The sequence below is a fragment of the Equus caballus genome, chromosome 14 (genome assembly GCF_041296265.1).
Source record: "Equus caballus isolate H_3958 breed thoroughbred chromosome 14, TB-T2T, whole genome shotgun sequence".
NCBI classification, from domain to species: Eukaryota; Metazoa; Chordata; class Mammalia; order Perissodactyla; family Equidae; genus Equus; species Equus caballus.
In genome coordinates this window covers 86,210,217-86,230,018 of record NC_091697.1, presented here as the reverse complement: position 1 = coordinate 86,230,018, position 19,802 = coordinate 86,210,217, and the positions used below count along the sequence as shown (strand labels likewise).

Sequence of the window (19,802 nt, the reverse complement as noted above, 5' to 3'; positions counted from 1 at the left end):
ACTGATAGAATGTATATTGATTTTGCACAGAAATATTGTAACAGAGAATTACGTGCCTGACAAATACAGTAATACATACAGGAATTGTATTTACTATGTTAAAGAACGAGCATACTGCACTAAATTCTCACTTTATACCTTGCACCCTTCCCCTTTTACTGCTCAAGTGTCAATGCCATTCAAAAGGACTTCTTTAGGGGAGTTTTTCAGAGAATTTTTTGAGAGACACTTGGGGGGGAACTTCAGGGCTAATAATGGTGTTCTAACATTTAATCGACTTATTTCCTCCTAGCTTTCTAGCCCTCTCTCCGCATTGTAATTATATTTATACCTGTACACCCTTTAGATGAGCCTCAGGTTCCTGGCATATGAAAATAATAAACATACTTAAGGATTACTGTGAAGATTAAAAGAGACATAGAGCATACTGTACGATATACAGTAGTTACAGAGTTCAATATTGACAGCTATTAGAAATAAAAAACCATTAATCTTTTTCCTGAGTTCAAGATCAGAATCATTACTTCAAAGTTTGCTTTAGGTGTTCTTTGGACTATCATAACTTTAAGTACAAATATATGCAATATCTATGAATAAAACCTGAAATACTAAAACTTTCAAAACAAATTGTTTAATAAAAAAAGGAAGACACAGTGATTACTATGTGCCAGACACTGGGGTTGTCATTTAATTCTTTCAGTTTCATAGAATAAACAAATAAACTGAGGCTCAGAGAAGGCAAAGAAAACAAATATCAATACTATGATAAGTGTACAAATTATGAATACATATAAAGAATTGAAAGAAAATTCAGAAAAATGAGAGCCACCAATATCTTAGGATGATAAGAGTGATTATTTCAAAATAATATCCCTTTACGTTTGTGCCACATATATGTTGTCTCCTTGCCCCTCCTCATTCACTCAGTATCCATTTTCTGTTTGCCCATTAGTATTATATAACCATCCCTCCAGTTTTCACTGGCACATGCCCACTCAGCTAAAGATTAGATTTCCCAGTATCTCTTTCAGCTACATGTGGCCACGTGAACAGTTTCTGACCAATGGAATATGGCTAGAAATGATATGGGATTTCTATGTCATAGCCTTAAAATGGAAGTGGCTTGTCTTAAATGCTCCCCATTCTCATCTTCCTCCTCCTGGCTGAAAATGGACACCACTGACGCAACGGAAGCCTTATGTTAAGGATAGTAAAGCTGTCCCACTAGTCAGAGTACTTGGATAACCTCAGGGGTGGAGCTCACTTAACTCAGAGTGAATAAGAAATAACTGTTCTGAGACCCTGTGTTTTGTAGTCTATAACATATACAGCACCTTAATTGGTTCTCTAATATACTATAATAATGTTTCTGCAACAAACACTTTTGAAATAAGTTTTGCATATATATATTTTGAATTCATTTGCTCCTCTTCAACTAACAAGCATTGAGGAAGAATTTCTATCAGGAACAAACTGCCATGGGAAAAAGCAAAACTTAAGAGAATCAAAGATATAAAGATGGATAGATTCCTGATTGAGGAACCGGAGGTCGAGGATATGGAATGGGGGCAAGGCTTCATGGAGGAAGTGATTGTTAGTATTCTCCATACTTTTCCCTCTAGAGAATCCTTTCTTTCTTTTTTTTTTGCTGAGGAAGATTCGCCCTGAGCTAACATCTGTTGCCAATCTTCCTCTCTTTGCTTGAGGAAGATTTGCCCTGAGCTGAAATCTGTGCCAATCTTCCTCTATTTTGTATGTGGGTTGCGCCATAGCATGGCCGCCGACAAGTGGTCTAGGTCTATGCCCAGGAAGCAAACCTGGGCCACCAAAGAAGAGCACACCAAACGTAACCACTAGGCCCCAGGGCTGGCCCCAGAACTCTTTCTGAAGAAACTGATAAAACTTCCCACTCTTCAAGATTACTCAAAAATATCATATCCTTTATGTAATCTTTTCCATTTTCTCCAGGCAAGGTCATTGTTCCAGCCCACGTGTTCACAATATTTTGCTTATATGTTAGTAGTAAGTCCTTTACAATATTACAATTAATTTTATCCATGTATCTCTCTTCTAACTATACCCTGGAATTCTTAAGTTGGGCATTTATTTTACTTATTTTTATAAACCATTATCCATTTCCACAGGACTAGAGAAACAATATGGAAATCAGTAGGTATTGAATAAACACTTACAATTTAAAAAATGAATTAGTGACCAAAGGCAATGGCTTTCAAACTTTTTGGACTATGACTTATATAATAAATACATTTTACATCATGATGCAGTACACACACATGCACATGTAAGCATAACAAAAGCTGGATGAAATAATACTCTACAAGAGGAACACTCTATTTCCCATTCTAGTTTACATTATTCTCTTTCACTTAAAAAAATTTTTTTGATCATGAAACTCTAATTGTTGCAACTCACTATTTAAAATATATTTGCCTTGAACAAATCATTTGGAAAATAAGATGGGTTCAGCTAGACGATAACTAAGGTCAGACCACCTTTATATTCTATAAAATTATATTGTATTAAAATTTGTTATCCACCTTATCTTTTACTACAAGCCTTAAAAACTATTAAAGGTTTCAGAAAATCCAGAAAGTATCTATCCATCTGTATGGTTCTGAAAACCAGTCAGGAGCAATGATTTTTTAGGCACTAAACAGCAAGCAAACAGTCCCTTTTAGCATTCTAAACTACCAATCCAAGACAAAATTCTATTACAAAGTAAAACCTTCTTAAAGTAAGTTGATTCTATCAATCACTTAAAGTGTCCGACTGAATAAACGAGAATAAAACTGCTAGAAATAGATGCTGGGAAGGGTTAACATTTAGCACAACTAATTTCAAAGATGATTATTTGGGTTTAGTCATGTTGAATCTGAGATAAAGAAAGTAAACTCAAAAGTTTCTTTAGTAAGCATTCAGACAATCAGATGAAAAACAAGGACTACATATATATACACTCGAAAGTCACTAAATAATAGTTTCATAAAACATTTGCAATTTGTTATAATATTAATGACCTGATAAAGATCTCTAATTCTATAGAATTTGTAATTTCCAAACTACATGTAACGTAATTTATAATTACAAGTAGGTAAAGCTAATGATACTCCCCCCTCCATTAGAATTACCTATCATGCAGAAGTCTAACACATGTGGAAATTATATGTCTAGAAATAACCTTCAAAGTAATTGAGTGAGGGAGTGTTATAAGATAGAATCTAGACATAAAACTAGATTGGCCATGAGATGAAATATGCGGAAGCCAGATGATGTGTACAAGAGGATCCGTTTTACTATTGTCACTATTTTGCATATACTTGAAATTCTCCACAATTTTCAAGTTAGCACAAGTAGTAAAGTATATGTCTATATTTAAAAGTCTAACTTTAAGGAGATTATCCATTTGATTAATTTGATTTTAAAAAGGTTTTTAAAATATTTACATGCTTTTAAATTACTTTTATGAATACTGTTGCAAAAAAAAGTTCTCAGCAATACATGCTTTACTTTCTAACAAAATTATTTGTAATTTGGTATTTCACCCATCTGCAAAATCCTTGGGAGTGTACTGCACACAAGAACAACCTCCAACTACTGTGAGTCATTTAGCAAAAAACGAAAAAGTGAAATAATCAACATAGAATGGTATGACAGAGATAAGCTACTGCACACTAGGTCAATCCTTAGGTATAAAACACACGCTAAAACTGGAAAAAAGAGGAGGTTATTTACATTTTCAGGACTCATGTACAGCTAACTGTAGTTCTTATTTTCTTATAAAATTTCCTTTCAGATCAGATTTCTTCCTTTTATTAACATAATTCAAGATTTAGTCATTTAGAACTGGGAATACTGTGGCAGTTGCATCAAATGGCAATAATCATATTATTATCTACCTCAAGCACAAAAACAAGAACAGTCTTCTTTGAGGGAATTTAGACTGTAACTCCAGTCTTCTCCAATGGTCCCATTCCTTTATATTATCTCTTCAGCATAGTATTTATTGCCTTCTAACATCATTTTTCCTGGGCATAAAAATTTCTCTTGACTTTTTGCCTAAGCCTGTCAAAATATCTCACCATATCATAAAAGTCACATTACCAGGACTTTAACACGCACATAATTTAAGATTATCAGCGTTTTGAATGATCTCTTAAAAAAAATTCATTCTGATAGTGGGTTTGATGCAGAAATTAACCATTTGTCTTTGGATCAAACTTCTCTGTCTCTTCCTTTGAACTGCTGTAGACTGCATCTTTCTGTATTTACCATATCCACCTGATGCTACAAATATGTAAGGCTTAGGTCTTTTTCTTGATTTAGAGAAGAATCTCAAATTTTAGGATTTCATGGTATTTACCATATAGCAGTTGTTTAATCATCTACACTAAATAACTATCTGAGGACAGAGAACTGTAGTTCTGAAAGTAGCAATAGGAGAGATGTGAAATAGCTAACAGAAGGTTTTTGTTAAGAAAAGAGCTCCCCACTATTTTTGTGCCTTATGCCTCAGCTCTGAGACATACTGCAGACATAAGATCCCAAAACCCAGTACTGCTTAGCCAGAACTTTGCATGTTTGTGTATTTTGATCTCAATGATAATTTAAATCTCACTTAATCTATCCACATCAATGAAACTTTTCGAAAGCAGTTGAACAAGGTGACTTTTGACTAAGCAGTCACCTCATATCACAGTGACAGACAATACTACATCATTTCTCATCATTATGAAGATTACAAAAGTTAAAGAGCTCCGTGAAAACTTCCATATAGCCCAGTACTTTAGTCCAGTAATTTGCCCAATTCCATTTTCTTTCACCTCACTTGCATACCTACGTGGCCCCATGAATTGGAATATACTCACTTTCTTGACTGTGTATTTAAACCCGGCTATTCCATTATCACCTCTAGATCATAAGACCCTTTCTCCAAGTTAATTTATAGTTTTAAAAGATGGCAAGATACTAAGTGACTCCAGGTGAATAGCTTCATATATATGCATATGAATTTAATATGCATAGAAATCTCCTGGGAATATTGTTAAAATGAAAATTCTGATTTAGTAAATCTGGGAGACACAGGGGAACTTTTAGATGAAAGAATCATTCTGACAGTACTGGGGTGGAGAATAAATGATTCTACGCATTTGTCAAAACCCATAAAACTGTCTATCACAGAGTAAATGTAATATATGCAAGTTTAAAAAAATCAACCCATGTGACTGAGAATCCTAGGATGGAATGCAAATTGTGATAAAAGAGTAACTTTATTATAAATTTATGACATCACATACTGAAGGGGGTGGGGGGAAAGATGCTAACTGGAGTAACTTTGGAAAACAGTGTTTGACTAGAAATTCTAAGGCTAAATATAATAGGAACTGTACACTGTACATAAACACTGTATTCTAGTTGGTAAATTTCTTTCTTCTGTGACAATGGCCTAAAAATTCTGAAACTACTTTATCTGTATGCTGAGGGTGAGGTCATGGATGGTGGATGGAGGATGGTGCAAGCCAGGTTTCTCTCTGTTGGAGACGGAAGTTAATAAAGAAGCAAGAAAGGAAGGTTAGGATGAATCCTGTAGTACAGGATTACCGTCGGAGGCATCAGTACAAACCCAAGTTTACGTCAATATATATACAGATGAACAGATACAGAAACAACTGTAGATATGTTGATATACGTGGTTTAGTATATATACATATATTACGTAGCTCTGTCTGCTTTGTCCGCTGAGAGGGCCTAGAAGCAATGACACCTGAGCAGCAACGAGCATACTCAGCACCCAAATCTGCTTTCTAACATCCTTTTCTCCAATAAAAGGAACCAGGGCTCTTTGGAGAAATGAGTGACTCTAGGACAAAAGAATGGGAATGTGTAAAAAGTACACAGAAGCCAACCTGAAAGAAAGCTCACAATGGGCAAGGCTAGAACAATTTGAGCAACAAAATAAACAATTTATTGGATTATAACCCAAAGTATAAAATACATATACACAAGTCCAAGCTTATACAAATGAATGATTGACTAAATGGGAGATAAATGACTTCTTTACGAAAGATTCCATTTAATATATGTAGATACTACCTCCCAGAAGGAGATGGAACTTAATTCCCACTCCCCCCACCCCCTTGAGAGTGAGCTAGACATAGACATTTGCGGCCAAAGAAGACAGTATGGAAAGGGAAAAACAAACAGTAACTTGACAGTGGAGAAACCTGGCAAATGCTGCCTTGGCCAAGTGATAAAGGTTATCATCATCAGTAATGTCATGTGGATATTAGGCTCCCCATACGATGTGACTAGAAGAACATTTCATCTGTGTGATATTCTTTCTAAAAACTGATAACCCTAGTTTATCCTAGTTTAACAAAAACATCAGACAAATCCAAACTGGGGGCATTCTACAGGACACCTGGCCAGTACTTCTCAAGATTGTTAAGGAAATCAAGGAAAGAGGACGCTGGGGAGAGTTGACAATTAAATGCAACATGGAACTTTCGGTTGAATCCCGGAACAGAAAGAGATCATTAATGGAAAAATCAATGAAATCCAAGTAAAGTCTGAAATTTAGTTAATAGTTTTTTAAAAAAAATTCTTTTAAATGGTTATAAATCTGGTTTCCTCGTCTGGAGAGTGGGAATCATAATACTGCGTATATTACGGGAGTTTTGTGAGGATGAACTGTGATAAATTCACATAATGCACCATGTACTGTGCGCCATGCCTGGTTCAGAGTGAGAGCTCAATAATTATTGGTTACCATTACTATTGTTTCTAGAGAAATGAAATGTACCCAGCTTCCTGTTGGCATGGCCTATGACCTGGTTCTTTGGGGCTTCCCAGAAAATAAAAACCACATATAACAACAACATCAATAACAAAAAAAGTGGCAAAGTGCTTAATGACTCCATGCAAACCACTTCATATACATGTGCATTAATTTAATATGAATATGAATTACTGGAGAATCTTGTTAAAATGAAGATTCTGATTCAGCAGGTCTGGGGTAGGGCCCCAGTTGTACATTTTGAACGACGTCTTGGAAAGTTACATCATATACAATTCTCTTATCCTTATCAGTTAAAAAAGTCTAAATACTTTATAGTAACCTAGACTAACCACAATCCTTAGGAAATCCTGTGAAAATTTTAATTTGGTAAATTCTATTTGGAAAGAGAGTATCTTATTACTAAAGCTCCTGCTGAATAGTTTACTGAGTTGTCAAAGGATAAGAAATGATCTTAGATGATCTTGGATTCAGTAGCATATAAAGGATATTTCAGAGAAAAATAGGAAAAGATGAAGAAAGCACACAGTGAACTGAGAAACACGGAATAACAAAAAATGAGATGTAAGAGTCATACTTTCCTGCAATTAATGACATCACAGAAAATTTTAAAAATCAGTTTCCTTAACTCAATGATTTCTAGCCGTTCTGGCTTTGTGATTTCACATTTTCCCATCTTCCTTAATATGTTTCTTAGCACAAACTTGAAATTTAAAAAATGATGTTTGTTTTGAAAACTCTGAGATAACCGCAAAGCAAGCTCAGCAAACACCATTTTAACTGGTATTGACTTTAAAAATTGTTCAAATTTATTTAGTGAAAGAAACTAACATTTTGATGGCAAGAAATCTTTCTGGTATGTGTATACACAAATGCAATGTTTCCAAAAATAGTATATCACAGTAGAATTCAACAGGACACTAACAGATACATGGTGAAAATTGTGGCCTGTGTTCAAATTAACTTTGAATTGGTTCTCCTTACACTTAACAGGTCATTTAGACTCTAGGGCTTCTCAAAGCCTTTAAAAAGCCTTTTAAAGATTCTGATTTTCTAAAAAGGAGATTTTCATTTAAACATTTCCAGTGATCATACTCCCTACTCACTGCCTACCCAAAACACTTTAAAAGCTGAGATCCAAAGATTCTTGAAGCATAACACAATAATTAAATATTTTCTATAAGCCAAGGAAATTTAAGCGTTACACAGAGTTCTTCTAAGTAAATAAAAAATTTACACACATATATATTTAAAACATATACGTAAATATATTAAATCAAGTACTGTTAATGCTATAAAAAGCTATAATGAAACAAAAAAGAATTCTAAGAATCAGGTCAACAAAGCTCATTGCCAGCTATAGATTAATTCTAAATGGTTAAGACCATTATAGCACACCACTAACAATTTTCCTCTATAAGAATTTTTCAAGAGCATGATATATAAAGACTAATTAAAGTGATTCAAATAAATTCTCAAATTTACATGGAAAAACTTACACTATTGAAAATTTAATCTACAGGCAAGCAGAGAAATTCTGAGTATTAAGCACGTATCAATCATCTAAAAACTAGCAAACTGTCACCATATATTTCTGATCTTTACCCATAAATCTAGTCCTGGAGTAAATCATCATTCAAGACAACTTTAAAATAAATAACAAGGATTTGAAAAACTTGGTTGCAAATAACAACACATCTACACAGCTGGGAACTGATACTTTGAAATCTTCCAACAGTATCTTTAGAAAGCTTAACTTCAGTTATGTAATAAACTTTGTGCTGAGTTGAAACTGATGTACAGGTGCATCCTGACCCAAATTTCTTAGTAAATAAGTTTCAAAACTGTCAGTTATAGCACAGCCAAAGAGACATCTTCCTATCAATTCTTCTTCTTCTTCATGGTTATAGAGAATTTTCCACATGGAAAGAATCAAAAAATGATTTTTCAGTACAAAGCTAATTATACCAACCAAAAATGCCAAATGACTTCTTGCTTAAGTCTATTTCATTTCATAAACTTCCACAATACAAGAGAAAATTTAAAGCCAAAAATATGTTTAAAAATTTCAGCCAATAAAAATCAAATTTTACTTTAAAAACTATTTACGATGTACATTAATTTTAAAAGTAGGGTATATTTCTCCTCTCACCACTCTATAATAATATTCATAGTAACAGTAGCTTCTGTTTTTTGCAAGAAAATCCCCTTATGTTTATAAAGTTCACCTCCCGGCCCTTTTAACTAGGCACAATCTCCCTTCTCTGTACTGCCTTGTTATGAAAGCTCTGGGGTAGGGGCCTGAGGGTTAGTAACAATGACAGCAGAGCAAAGGAAAAGGATAGCATAACAGCAGTAAGGAAGAAAATGAAAGCAAAATAGAAGCAGGCCTCCCTCCTTCTGATAAACATCAAGGCAGTTGAAAGAACTAGATAACTCGACAATCATACTTCTCAGAAGCACATAACCTGCATAGTAGAAACGATTCAGAATAATTAGAGAATATGCTTTGCAATTATTTCAAATAAGTATGCATTATAAAAGATTCCTTTAAGTCAATTTAATTTCACAGAGTTTAATTTTTTTCATCTATACTATCAAATTTGACTTACTACTCCCCTTTGCTTTAGATGTGGCAGTGAAATATAAGAAAATTTCTGGAAAAGGTAAGGAATCAGAAAGTAACAGCATGTGCTCTCTCTGCATACTCAACGAGAGGATTTACTCTCAAGAGTCTTATTTCCTATTTTTTGGGATAGTTTGGTTCCTGTGTTTCCTCTAGATATTTCTACCTATTAACCACTTCATTGCTCACTAATGAATAAGAGAATGTGGACAATGTGACTCTCCTATTCACTTACTATAGCCAATAAACCTGTAGAGATTTCAATCAAAGCTGAGATTCTAATTCAAAAGTCTTCTAATTTACCTCTCAACTCTGGTGATTCTAGCCAAACTCTATTATTTGAAACCTTATTATACACTGTAAATTAAGCGGTAGGATGAAACTTCAAAATCACTTAGTTCAACTCTTATTACTTTATAGTTGGGAAATCATTCAGAGAAACAGTTAGTGGAGAGATGGTGTCGACTCAGGTTTTGTAACTCCAGACCAATACTTGTTCCACTAAATCAAATACATATCTCACTGCTTCATTTTCTACCCAAGATTTCTTCTGAAACCCTCCTAACTGCCAAAACTTTCCTGTTTCTTGTCCATCACATTACTCAATCACTGTAATTAATGCTTCAGTTATGGAGTGTCCTATATTACATAAAACACAATGCTAATTATAATAAGCAAATATTAAGTGTTCATTATATCAAGAAATATTTTAAGCCCTTTATATATAGCATCTCATTTAATCCTCAACTTCAAATAAGATAAATAATACCGTAATTCCCATTTTATAAGGGCAAAAATCAAAACCTCAGAGGTTAAATAATTTGTGAATTCACAGCTAATAAGAAGCAGGACCAGGATAAGTAATCAGGCAGTCTGACTCCAATGTCCATATTCCTGATATCTACATACAATAACTGTACCTAACTACATGGACTGTATTATTAATATGCAGATAACTCAAAATTTGGGGGCTACAGAAGAATTTAAAGAGAGTTTATATTTGAAGAGGCTTCTTTCACATTTTCACATTAAAATAGCTTAATGTGGCTTATTTCCATAAACGATATCTTCTTTACAGAGACATGGCCCAAGTAAGAACTCTTAAATTAAAACTCAAATTAAAAAAACAAATAGAGGAAAAAAAGAGTTACAATACTTTAACAAATGCCCAGATCAGCACTGTCAAAAGGACTTTTTGTAGTGATAGTACTGTTTTCTATCTGTGCTGTCCACGACGGTAGCCGCTAGCCACACGGGACTATTCAGCACTTGAAATGTGTCTAGTGTGACTGAGTAATTAAATTTTTAGTATTTTGTAATTTTAATTAATTTAGATTTAAATAGCCACATGTGACTAGTGGCTACTGTACTGGACAGCACAGGTGCAGAAAAAGATGAGGGAAGAAATTCTTATTGCCTTTATTTAGAGAGTGCACTATCAGTCAAATCAATTTAAATGTCTTTTTTTACTGGCTCTAGCTCCAATTATTATTTTTTTTTAAAGATTTTATTTTTTCCTTTTTCTCCCCAAAGCCCCCAGGTACACAGTTGTATACTCTTCGTTGTGGGTCCTTCTAGTTATGGCATGTGGGACGCTGCCTCAGCGTGGTTTGATGAGCAGTGCCATGTCCGCGCCCAGGATTCGAACCAACGAAACACTGGGCCGCCTGCAGCGGAGCGCGTGAACTTAACCACTCGGCCACGAGGCCAGCCCCAACTAGCTCCAATTATTAACCCAAACAATATAAACCTCCAAGGAGACTTAAGTAACTCAAACTTTCTATTATTTAAATTCTTCTTTATCTCAAAGGAAAAAAATAATTAAAATCCTCTATTATCAACAAAGCTTCATATATTAGAAACTTTTTACTGTTTGGGTAGCTAAGAGGAAGAACTTGAACCTGAAAACTCCCTACCTATTAAGAAAACTAAAAGAGTCACAAAAGTTTTCAATTCTCTTCGCAATAAATACTTGATAATAAGTGCTTACCTTGATTCTCCACTACTGTTTCTAACACTTTCTTCATCACTGTGTCCATTCATTGTAAATATCAAGAAGTTTTAAAATAAAATATAAATCTTCCCAGTTTAAAAGATGAATATAAATACTGACTCCTCCTTGAATATCAAAAATTCACAGATGAATTTCCTTCAACATTCACAGGTTTCCTGGGACCCTTTTTGATTCACCTAAAGAAAACACAGTAAGAAAATAAGAAAATTTCCTGTAGAGAAAAAGACAAGTCTGTTTAGAACTTATACAAATCTACCTAGGCCATTTAGAAACAGCTAGGCTTCTATTAACTATATTCCTGACTACTTATTAGAATTTAGCACACCACTGCTTATTTTTGATAGAAGAAATTAAAATATGTGTGGAGTGCTAAAACTTTTAGACTAACTGCAACTATGTAGCGATACATATATACACACTTTGGATAAGTAGATAACTAAAGCACACTGGTAGTATATAACATATGCATACATTCCAAGAATAGAAAATGGAGTCTTATTAGATACTTGGTCAAACGAAGTAAGGGGGAAAAAGGCTACCTTTAATCAAGCACTAATTCCTATCACCAAGAACTTCATATACTTGAATGAGGGAAAGTTTTGAAAATGATCACATGAGAACAGAAGAATAAAAGGCTATCATATAATCCTGGCAAAAACTCTATAGGTCAAAATAGATGTGTACTTTCACAGGTAAGCCAACAGGGGAATGATAAAACTTAAATAACATTTATCCAGTTTGGACTTGTGGAGATTCCATTTAAAAAAAAAAAAAGGTAATGAACATCCACTATGATTTCTTAAGCAAACGGTTTGGGGCAGAAATCATGGACCAAGACACAGCATTTCCACCTTTCAAAGATTTCAGCACAACACTGGAGAGTCACCTACAAGCCATCCACGAATAAACAAAGGAGATCTCTGGCAGGGGAGGGAGAGGAAGAAGCGGGGGAAGGAGACGTCAGATCCTTCCCCAGCCAGAAAGTACCGAGATAGCCGACTGAGAGCAGAGCTGTCTCCGACCTCAGCAAAGAGAACTCACTCCTACGACTATTTCCATTCCACAAAAAAGAAGGGGGAAACAGGCTGTTGCCAACTTAATCACAGCAAACTCTGCATCTAGATCGGGATTTTAATTCTCCAGAAACTAAGAGCCGGTAGACTCTGCAAGAACTGGTTATCCAAAAAGTAACTATTCCACGCAACATTTATCCCTCTTGTTAAATATTAATTCCAACTAGTCAAAGAGCTTTACTAGTAAACAATTAAGTCTTGAAAAATCTAGGTACTCTAACAAACCGCCTCTTTCCCGAAACTCTGTCAGCGTTGAGAAAGTTCACTCCTCGTTTCGTTCTTTCCTTTTCACCTCCCTTTCGCCCCTCAAAATGGCTTTCTCTGCACACTGTAACTTCCTTTTTCCCCTCATCTTCCCTCTCCGAGTCAGTCCTCTTTCTGAGACCCTTCTCACAAGCGTCAGTTCGGAAGCCGCGAGCACACGCAGCTCCTCGGGCCTTTCACGCGTCCTAACAATGACTCTTCCCCAAGTCGCCGACCCTGTCCCCCCTCCTCCCGGCCCGGCTTTCAGCAGCAGCCCGGCTCCTGCTAAGTTTCCGAGGCGGTCCTCGAAAGGAGGCTGGAAACCTTCCTCCTTCCTCAGCCGTCCATCGCAGCTTCGCTCCAATCAGTCTCCCATCCGGACGCACGCTCCCACCCCCGGCCCTCCCAGGGCCTCCATCCCCGTCCCGCAGTCTCTCTTCCCGCCTCAAACTTCCCGCAGACCCGCTCCGCGCCCTCCCGGGCTCGCCCGGGCCGCCGCCGCCCCCTCCCCCTCCCCGCCGCTCCCCACGTGCTGGGAGGCCGGGTCGCGGCGGGACCGACGCGCCGGCCAAGGGCTCGCCGCTCGGGCTCCGCAGCTCTGCCCTCGCGGCCCAGCGGTGCCCACGCCGAGGAGGCCTGGGCTCCACCGCCCAGCTGCCCGCCCGCCCAGCGCTGGGATGCGCTCCGCGGCGCCGGCCTGCGCTCGCCACTCACACGCCCCCCGCGCGCCCAACCCGGCCGCCACCGCCGCCGCCGGCCCTCGCAGAGCCGCCCCGGCCTTCGCCCGGCGCCCGGCCGCTGGGCCGCCGCCCGGGCACCGCGCCGCCCCCGCCCTCTGCCCGGCCGGCTCCCGTCCTGCCCGCCACATCCTGACCCGCCCGCCGCCCCTTTTCTTACCGGCGGACGTGCAGGCTTCGCGGGGCGGAGGGAGCCACTCCGATCGGCGGCCTCCCCCGCGCCCGGGCCCGCGGTCTCCGCCGCCGAGTGAGTCCTCGGGCTCCGGGCGTCTCGGGGTAAGCAGGAGTCCGGGAGGGGGAGGGGGACGGGGAAGGACGCGGCGGGGAAGGGGAAGCCCCGGCCCGCGGCACCAACGCGCGATCCCCTGCGGAGCGGATCCAACAATCAATTCATTATTGAAGCACCAACGGCGAGGGCAGCCAGAGCCAGAAGTAAAGAGCCGTCGTCGTCGCCGCAGGCACGCGCGCGCTCCCGCTCCCGCCGCTTATCGGCTCCCGGCAGCCGCCATGACGCCGAGAGAGCGAGCGCAACCGTCTCCGTCGTAGCCGCCGCCGCCGCCGCCGCCACCGAGGTCGCCGTCGCCTCCGCCTCCCGCGCGACGTAAGCTCCCCAGCTCACTCCCCTTCCCCACTGGGCGCGAGGCGGGCTGACGGGCGGGCGGGCGCGCGCACGCCGAACCCCCTCCTGCTGGCGCGCGGGCGGCGGGAGGGGCTACGTTGTGGAGTCGTGGGGCGTAGGAAGAAAGCGATTGGAGCTGAGGCGGGGCGGAGAGCGAGTGCGCGCATGCGCACCGATGGGAGCGCGCACGCCGGCGGCGCGGAGGCCGCTGGACTCTGGCTATAGCTGTGGGCTGCTGATCCTTGCTCGGGCGCCCTCTCTTAGCAGCCGGGGTTGAATTCCGGGAAGTGGGAGCTGCAGGCTCGCTCCGTGCGGGTATGGACGCTGCTGTCACTCGGGACGGTTGCGCAAGGACTTCGCGGTGGAGAGACTGAGAGGGAACCGGGGAAGCAGGGGCATGGGGAGATGCTGAAGACTGTGATGGGGCTCGAGGAACCGCAGAAGGGTCGCGCTGGATTAGCCCAGGGAGCCGGGTCGTGCACGGTGTCCTGTCGCCCAGGCCTCGGCCCGCATCTTTTCTCCGGTCCCCGGCCCCGTCTGAGTGCCTGTCCGGAGGGACGGAGAGGGACCCGCTGCGTCACACCAGGCAGCCTGAGACCCCAACTGTTGGGCAACTGTGGTCACCTCCGACCGCCTCCTACTCTTAGGCGACCTGCGACAGAGGCTCCCTTGGGGCCTCAGGCCTCCTAAGGGCGGGGCAACTGAGGAGACGGAGAGAAAATAGAGACGAAGTTGTTGACATCCTGTGACACTTCTTGATTCATCTGTGGGTTCAGAAAAAACTTTTACAACCTTTCTAGGTCCCTCCCTGGAGGACGGGTGGAGGGTGCGGTGCCGAATCGCAACAAAAAAGCAACTCGAGGGACGTTGGTGACTGTCCATGTTTAACGTGCTGCAATTTAGTTGACGGTTTGTTTCGTAACTGTAACTGCGGGCCGCAGTTACAAGCCTAGAGATGTGTGGATGGAAACTCTGTCTTTTCAAGCGTGGTGGTGTCCCTCTTCACTCTTTTTGAAAGCGTTTTTTTATTTTTGGATCAACATTGTTTTGCACTTCATTATTTTTTCCGGTCCACAGATCAGTCTTGAATCATTCTAGGTTAACGATAGTTTTTGAAACTTTCGAATCCCATTCTTCAGTTATTTGATTTGGTGTAAAGGCCCAACTTCCGAGTTCAATGAGTTTGAAAGGGGTAGCTGCATTCCCAAAATAATTCTTTTCGCATGTGGAAATATTCGTTTTAATCTACCAGCTGTTGAAACAGTTTGATTCAAAAAGATCTCAAAACATAACTCCAAATATGAGTTCATTTTATGGAAGGGTATATTCACCTTTGGGGAGTAGGGGAAGGCAAGCAGGTACACATGGGCTACTGAAAAAGAATGTGTCAGTGATCGACGGAAGAGGGAAACAAAATGGAAAACTACCATAGTTTGCAAAGTGATCTGTGCTCCGCCTCTTTTTTCTTTCCTTTTTTCCTAGTTATTAAATAACTGTAGTGCTGGGTTGTGAGGAATAACAAGACCATAGAAATCTCCATCTCTGAAGCGCCTAAAAGTAGGAACCAAGTGCTAATTTTTAATATGTTTTAAAAATATGATAAAAGTGCCTTAATGATAGGAATTTCCTGTGCCTCTAATTTCTTTTTTGCATTGCTAGAGTGGTAAGTAAAAGATAAAAGCCCCAGAAAAACAGTAACTGTGGCAGATAAAGAATTTTGTGGTCAGAAGTGTGATTGAGATAATAAGAGCCCTTAATTGTAACTATACTACCTTTTATTGTTGTCTTACAAAAAAGAACTACTGTATGTTCTTAATCTATTTTATATGTTTTCTGAAAGCACACGTCACACGTTTTTTAACTACTGACTTGCCATTTGGATGAGATATGCTGCATATAAATCCTAGACACTTTTTTGCAGAAAAAAAAATCTTGCCAAATTTGTAATAAAATATTGAACCTTGGAGATTTATATTTCTGGTAAAATCGTAGTATACTTTATAACTCCATAGGATTTTAGAATGACTGTTGAGAATATGGAGAAATACAAGGTAAGTGGAAAATTGGAACAATCTTGCCAGTTCAGTTTTTAAAGTCAGTTGATAAATAAGGCAAAAGTATTTGTTTGACCATTTGTTATCTGCGTAGTTAAATTCTCACTTTCACTTTGTTTGAATAAACTGTCTTTATCTCTACCTATGAGTATTAAAAACAATAGACAAACAGTTGATAATCTCAACACATGACTAGCAAAAATCCCTGAAAAATAACAGCAACCAGGAAGTTTTTATTCTTAGCTGATTTCCCATTTGGGACATTTCATATTCTTTGGAAACTATATTGCTTTTATGAAATCAAGGACAGCGCTTTGTGAGTCCTTAATTCTAACACATCCTACTAGGTGGGGAGAGATTGAGAACCACTTATCCAGAATTGTGAGATGTGTAACATAAAGACAATGATAACTCTTACTTTTCTGTTAATGTTTTGGATGCCCAGATGGGATTTGAATTCCATAATTAAGTTCTTGTTAATTAGAGGATTTGCCTACTAGAAGCTGCTGAAACAATCAGGACCGTATTAAACTACCCTAGAATCTCAACCTATGACATCATCCCTCAGGATGTTGCCAAACAGAGGAACAGCTTTCCAAATATACTTAAATTTACGAAGTCCTCTATAAATAGCACCCATGAAATTCTAAGTCACCTTACACTGAAAATGTATTACACATTTTCTGTTTTCTTAATCATGAAAATTATAGGAGAGGAGCTGTCGTTCCCAGTGTTGGGCAGGGAGCAGGAGTCAGTCACCTAGGAAATTTTTTCCTAATTACACATGCCTGACATTCTCATTCCTCCCCTCTCCTGATATGCAGAATTTATAGGTTCTAGGTAGTGTTTGAAAAAATATCCTAGATTCTTCTGATATCCACCAACAGCTCATCCACCTCTCTTATGGCCACTGTATTGGGATTTTTACTGATAAATTCTTGAATCATAATAAATTAAGTTTTAAATGGAAAGTTCTTAGAGATGATACTAAGAGGCAGCTATGTATAAAAGCTAATAGACATTCAAGTCTGGACACAAAGATTCTACTTCCTCTACTTACAAAATTAAGTGTGCACACAGAGTAAGAAAAAAGTTAAGTAGCTAATCTCAAAATATCAAGTTGGTGTCTTGATGCTATGTCACTCTTCCTTCCCCTCAAATCCTTTATTTACTGCCCATTTTACCTCGTATCTGTTGTCATCAGCCTTTCTTCTTAATCCCCACTACTTTGTTTATTTGGACCCTATTTTCTTATCATTTCCTCCAGCTCACCCTGTAGGCTCCTTTCAGACTTGAAATCTAATGAAAGCACTCTCCTGCTTTAAATACATATATTTAAATATACCACATATATTTGCATACATACATAATATTTTAATTACTTAGTCTGTTCACTCTGACCCCAGCATCGCCTCCCATCGTTCCCAGCAGACACTTGACACTAGCTACGTATTTCTTCAGGCCGTTGGAAAGGTATCTTTCTCATTGTTAATGGATACAGTCTGTCTATCCTGTGAATCAGTCTCTTGTAGGTTTGTTTAAGTAAGTCATCAAGAACTTTTGAGTGCCCTGACCCAATTGGACTGACACCCTGTGGGACATGACCGGCAGCCCTCTCACTTCCCTTTTCAGACATCAAATTGTGTATTCTGTAAGTGCAGCTTGTCTTTGTATTGTAATAAACCATTTTCTTCCATACTTCATTATGAGCTCTTGGAACACAGACTCTCTGTGTTCCCTATTTATTATGTTGACATTCATTCAATAAATTGCATACCAGACACTCTGCTGGGGTGGAGGAGGGGAATTAGAGTAGAGCAAAAACGGATACTTTCAAGAGTTAAAGTCTAGTGCAGAAAACAATCACTGCAAAGTCACAACTGAGAAAGATGGTATGAAGAAGCATATAGTGCTGCGAGAATTCATAACGGAGGAGCCTAGTCAGAAAAGTCCTTTAGGAAAGTGACATGATCAGAGAACTGAAGAATTAAACAGACAAAAGGGATGTGAAGAGCTCCTTTCCAGGTAAAAGAAAACATGGGCAAAAACTCTGGGGCCAGAAAGATGTCAGTTTACATCCCAGTTTGGCAAGGATAGACTTTTTTTACTTTCTGAAGTGGTTTGGATGATCGATTACATTGCCATCTTATCTATAAGGGACTACAAGAAACTCAGTACTGCTGGAGCAGACAGAACTCAGGAAGACGAAGCTGCATAGAGGCTAGGCCATTCAGGGCCCAAAGGCCAGGAAAAGAAGTAAGGTTCTTCTCTTGGAACAATGGGAAACCTTTGAAAGATTTTAAATCGGGTGGTAATGATGGGATTTGCAGATTGAAAATTTTGCTCCAGCTGTAAATTGCAAAAAAGGATTAGAGGCAGGTCAAAATAGATACAATATTCTTAAATGAATTAGGCAGGTACAGCGGGTAAAAGATTAGAAGTAACTTGATGAACCAGGGTAGTGGTACTGAGAAGGAGAGTAGATTTGGAAGGAAAAGCCCACAGGATTTGTTGATGCAATTGGATTCAGGGTTAGGAAAAGGAGGGAAGCTGTACATACAATGGAATGGAATGGAACTGAATGATGACATCTGCTTGAATGATAATATGGTTGGAGATGAGTAGGTATAAATATCATTAGGACTTAATGAGTTTCTGATGCCTTTGAGTCATCCAGGAGACTTGGATAGAAGTCTAGAGCTGAGAAGTGAGATCTAGACTGAAAACAACTGTTAAATACGTAGGGAGAAACTAAAGTCTTGAGCACACATGTAATAGACTTGGAAGACAACCTAGGAATGTGCAATGAAGAAGTTCAATTTTTGGCTAGATAGAGCTAGCTGGATAAGGAGTTGCAGATGTCAGAAAGGTGGTGTGCAATGGAGGACAAAGGCTTAAGTGCTTCAAGGAAGGAGTGGTGAGTAGTGTCCAATGCTGTTGAAAAGTTACTTGAAATAAGACCTGAATAATATCCATTAGATTTAGTAACATGGCAGTCATTTGTAACCTTAGCAAGAACTATTTTGTTGGACTAATAGGACGAGAAGCCAGATTGGAGTGTGATGTGGTAAATGAAGAAATGGAATCGATGAGTCTAAATTTCTCTTTCACATGGTTTGACTTTGACTTGGGAGGGAATATGAATTTTTTGTTTGTTTTTTGGAGGGTTGTGGGTTTTTATTTGTTTGTTTAGGTGAAAGATTTAAGATGTTTCAGAGACAATGGGAAATGTCCTTTTGAGAGAGATTGAATATATTAGAGTTAGCTGTAAGAATTAGCTGGAAGGATTAACACATATTAATCATTTTCTTTTTCAGTCAGGAACCAAACACTAGATATCACTGTTTGTAATTATGGGCTATAGGTGGTCACTTAATTGATGTGATTTGAGGTTTCTGTGAGCCTTTTACTCCCCAAATACATGCCTCATGCTCTACTAATGTTTGAAAATTCAATGGTAGAAATCTATTTTAAAGCGTATATTCTTGGGGAGAATAATACGTTAAGAAGGTAGTTCTCAGCTGTGCCAAAATTTAGAATTACCTGAGGAGCTTTAAAATAAAATTGCTCAAGCCTTGCCTCAAGAGATTCCATTCCATTGTTCTGAGGTGGGGCCTTGGCA

At 39.1% G+C, this 19,802-nt stretch overlaps 2 protein-coding genes across 3 annotated transcripts in view; one reads left to right on the top strand and one right to left on the bottom strand.

The window, feature by feature from the left end:
• Positions 1-14,769, bottom strand: part of CHD1 (chromodomain helicase DNA binding protein 1) — a 79,645-nt gene extending 64,876 nt beyond the window's left edge. For both annotated transcript variants that reach the window (XM_023617929.2, XM_023617930.2), the window contains exons 1-2: positions 13,668-14,769; positions 11,431-11,630 (exon numbers count right to left, since the gene is read on the bottom strand). In XM_023617929.2, the coding sequence (XP_023473697.1) occupies positions 11,431-11,483 (53 nt within the window). In that variant the 5' untranslated portion in view covers positions 11,484-11,630; positions 13,668-14,769. The remainder of the gene's footprint in view (positions 1-11,430; positions 11,631-13,667) is intronic.
• LOC111767880 (uncharacterized) lies at positions 12,730-17,883 on the top strand. Its single transcript, XM_023617931.2, has 2 exons — positions 12,730-13,783; positions 13,910-17,883. Exons 1-2 carry the CDS (start codon positions 12,839-12,841, stop codon positions 14,051-14,053), a joined length of 1,089 nt encoding a protein of 362 aa, XP_023473699.1. The 5' UTR covers positions 12,730-12,838; the 3' UTR covers positions 14,054-17,883.
• The last annotated feature ends 1,919 nt before the right edge of the window (positions 17,884-19,802 follow it).

What these genes read in the sequence shown, in the direction of transcription:
- LOC111767880 (XM_023617931.2), top strand. Translation starts at nt 12,839, where the DNA reads ATGGCTTTCTCTGCACACTGTAACTTCCTTTTTCCCCTCATCTTCCCT. An exon ending in CGGGCTCCGGGCGTCTCGGG is followed by an intron (nt 13,784 to 13,909) that starts GTAAGCAGGAGT and finishes TCATTATTGAAG; the next exon opens with CACCAACGGCGAGGGCAGCC.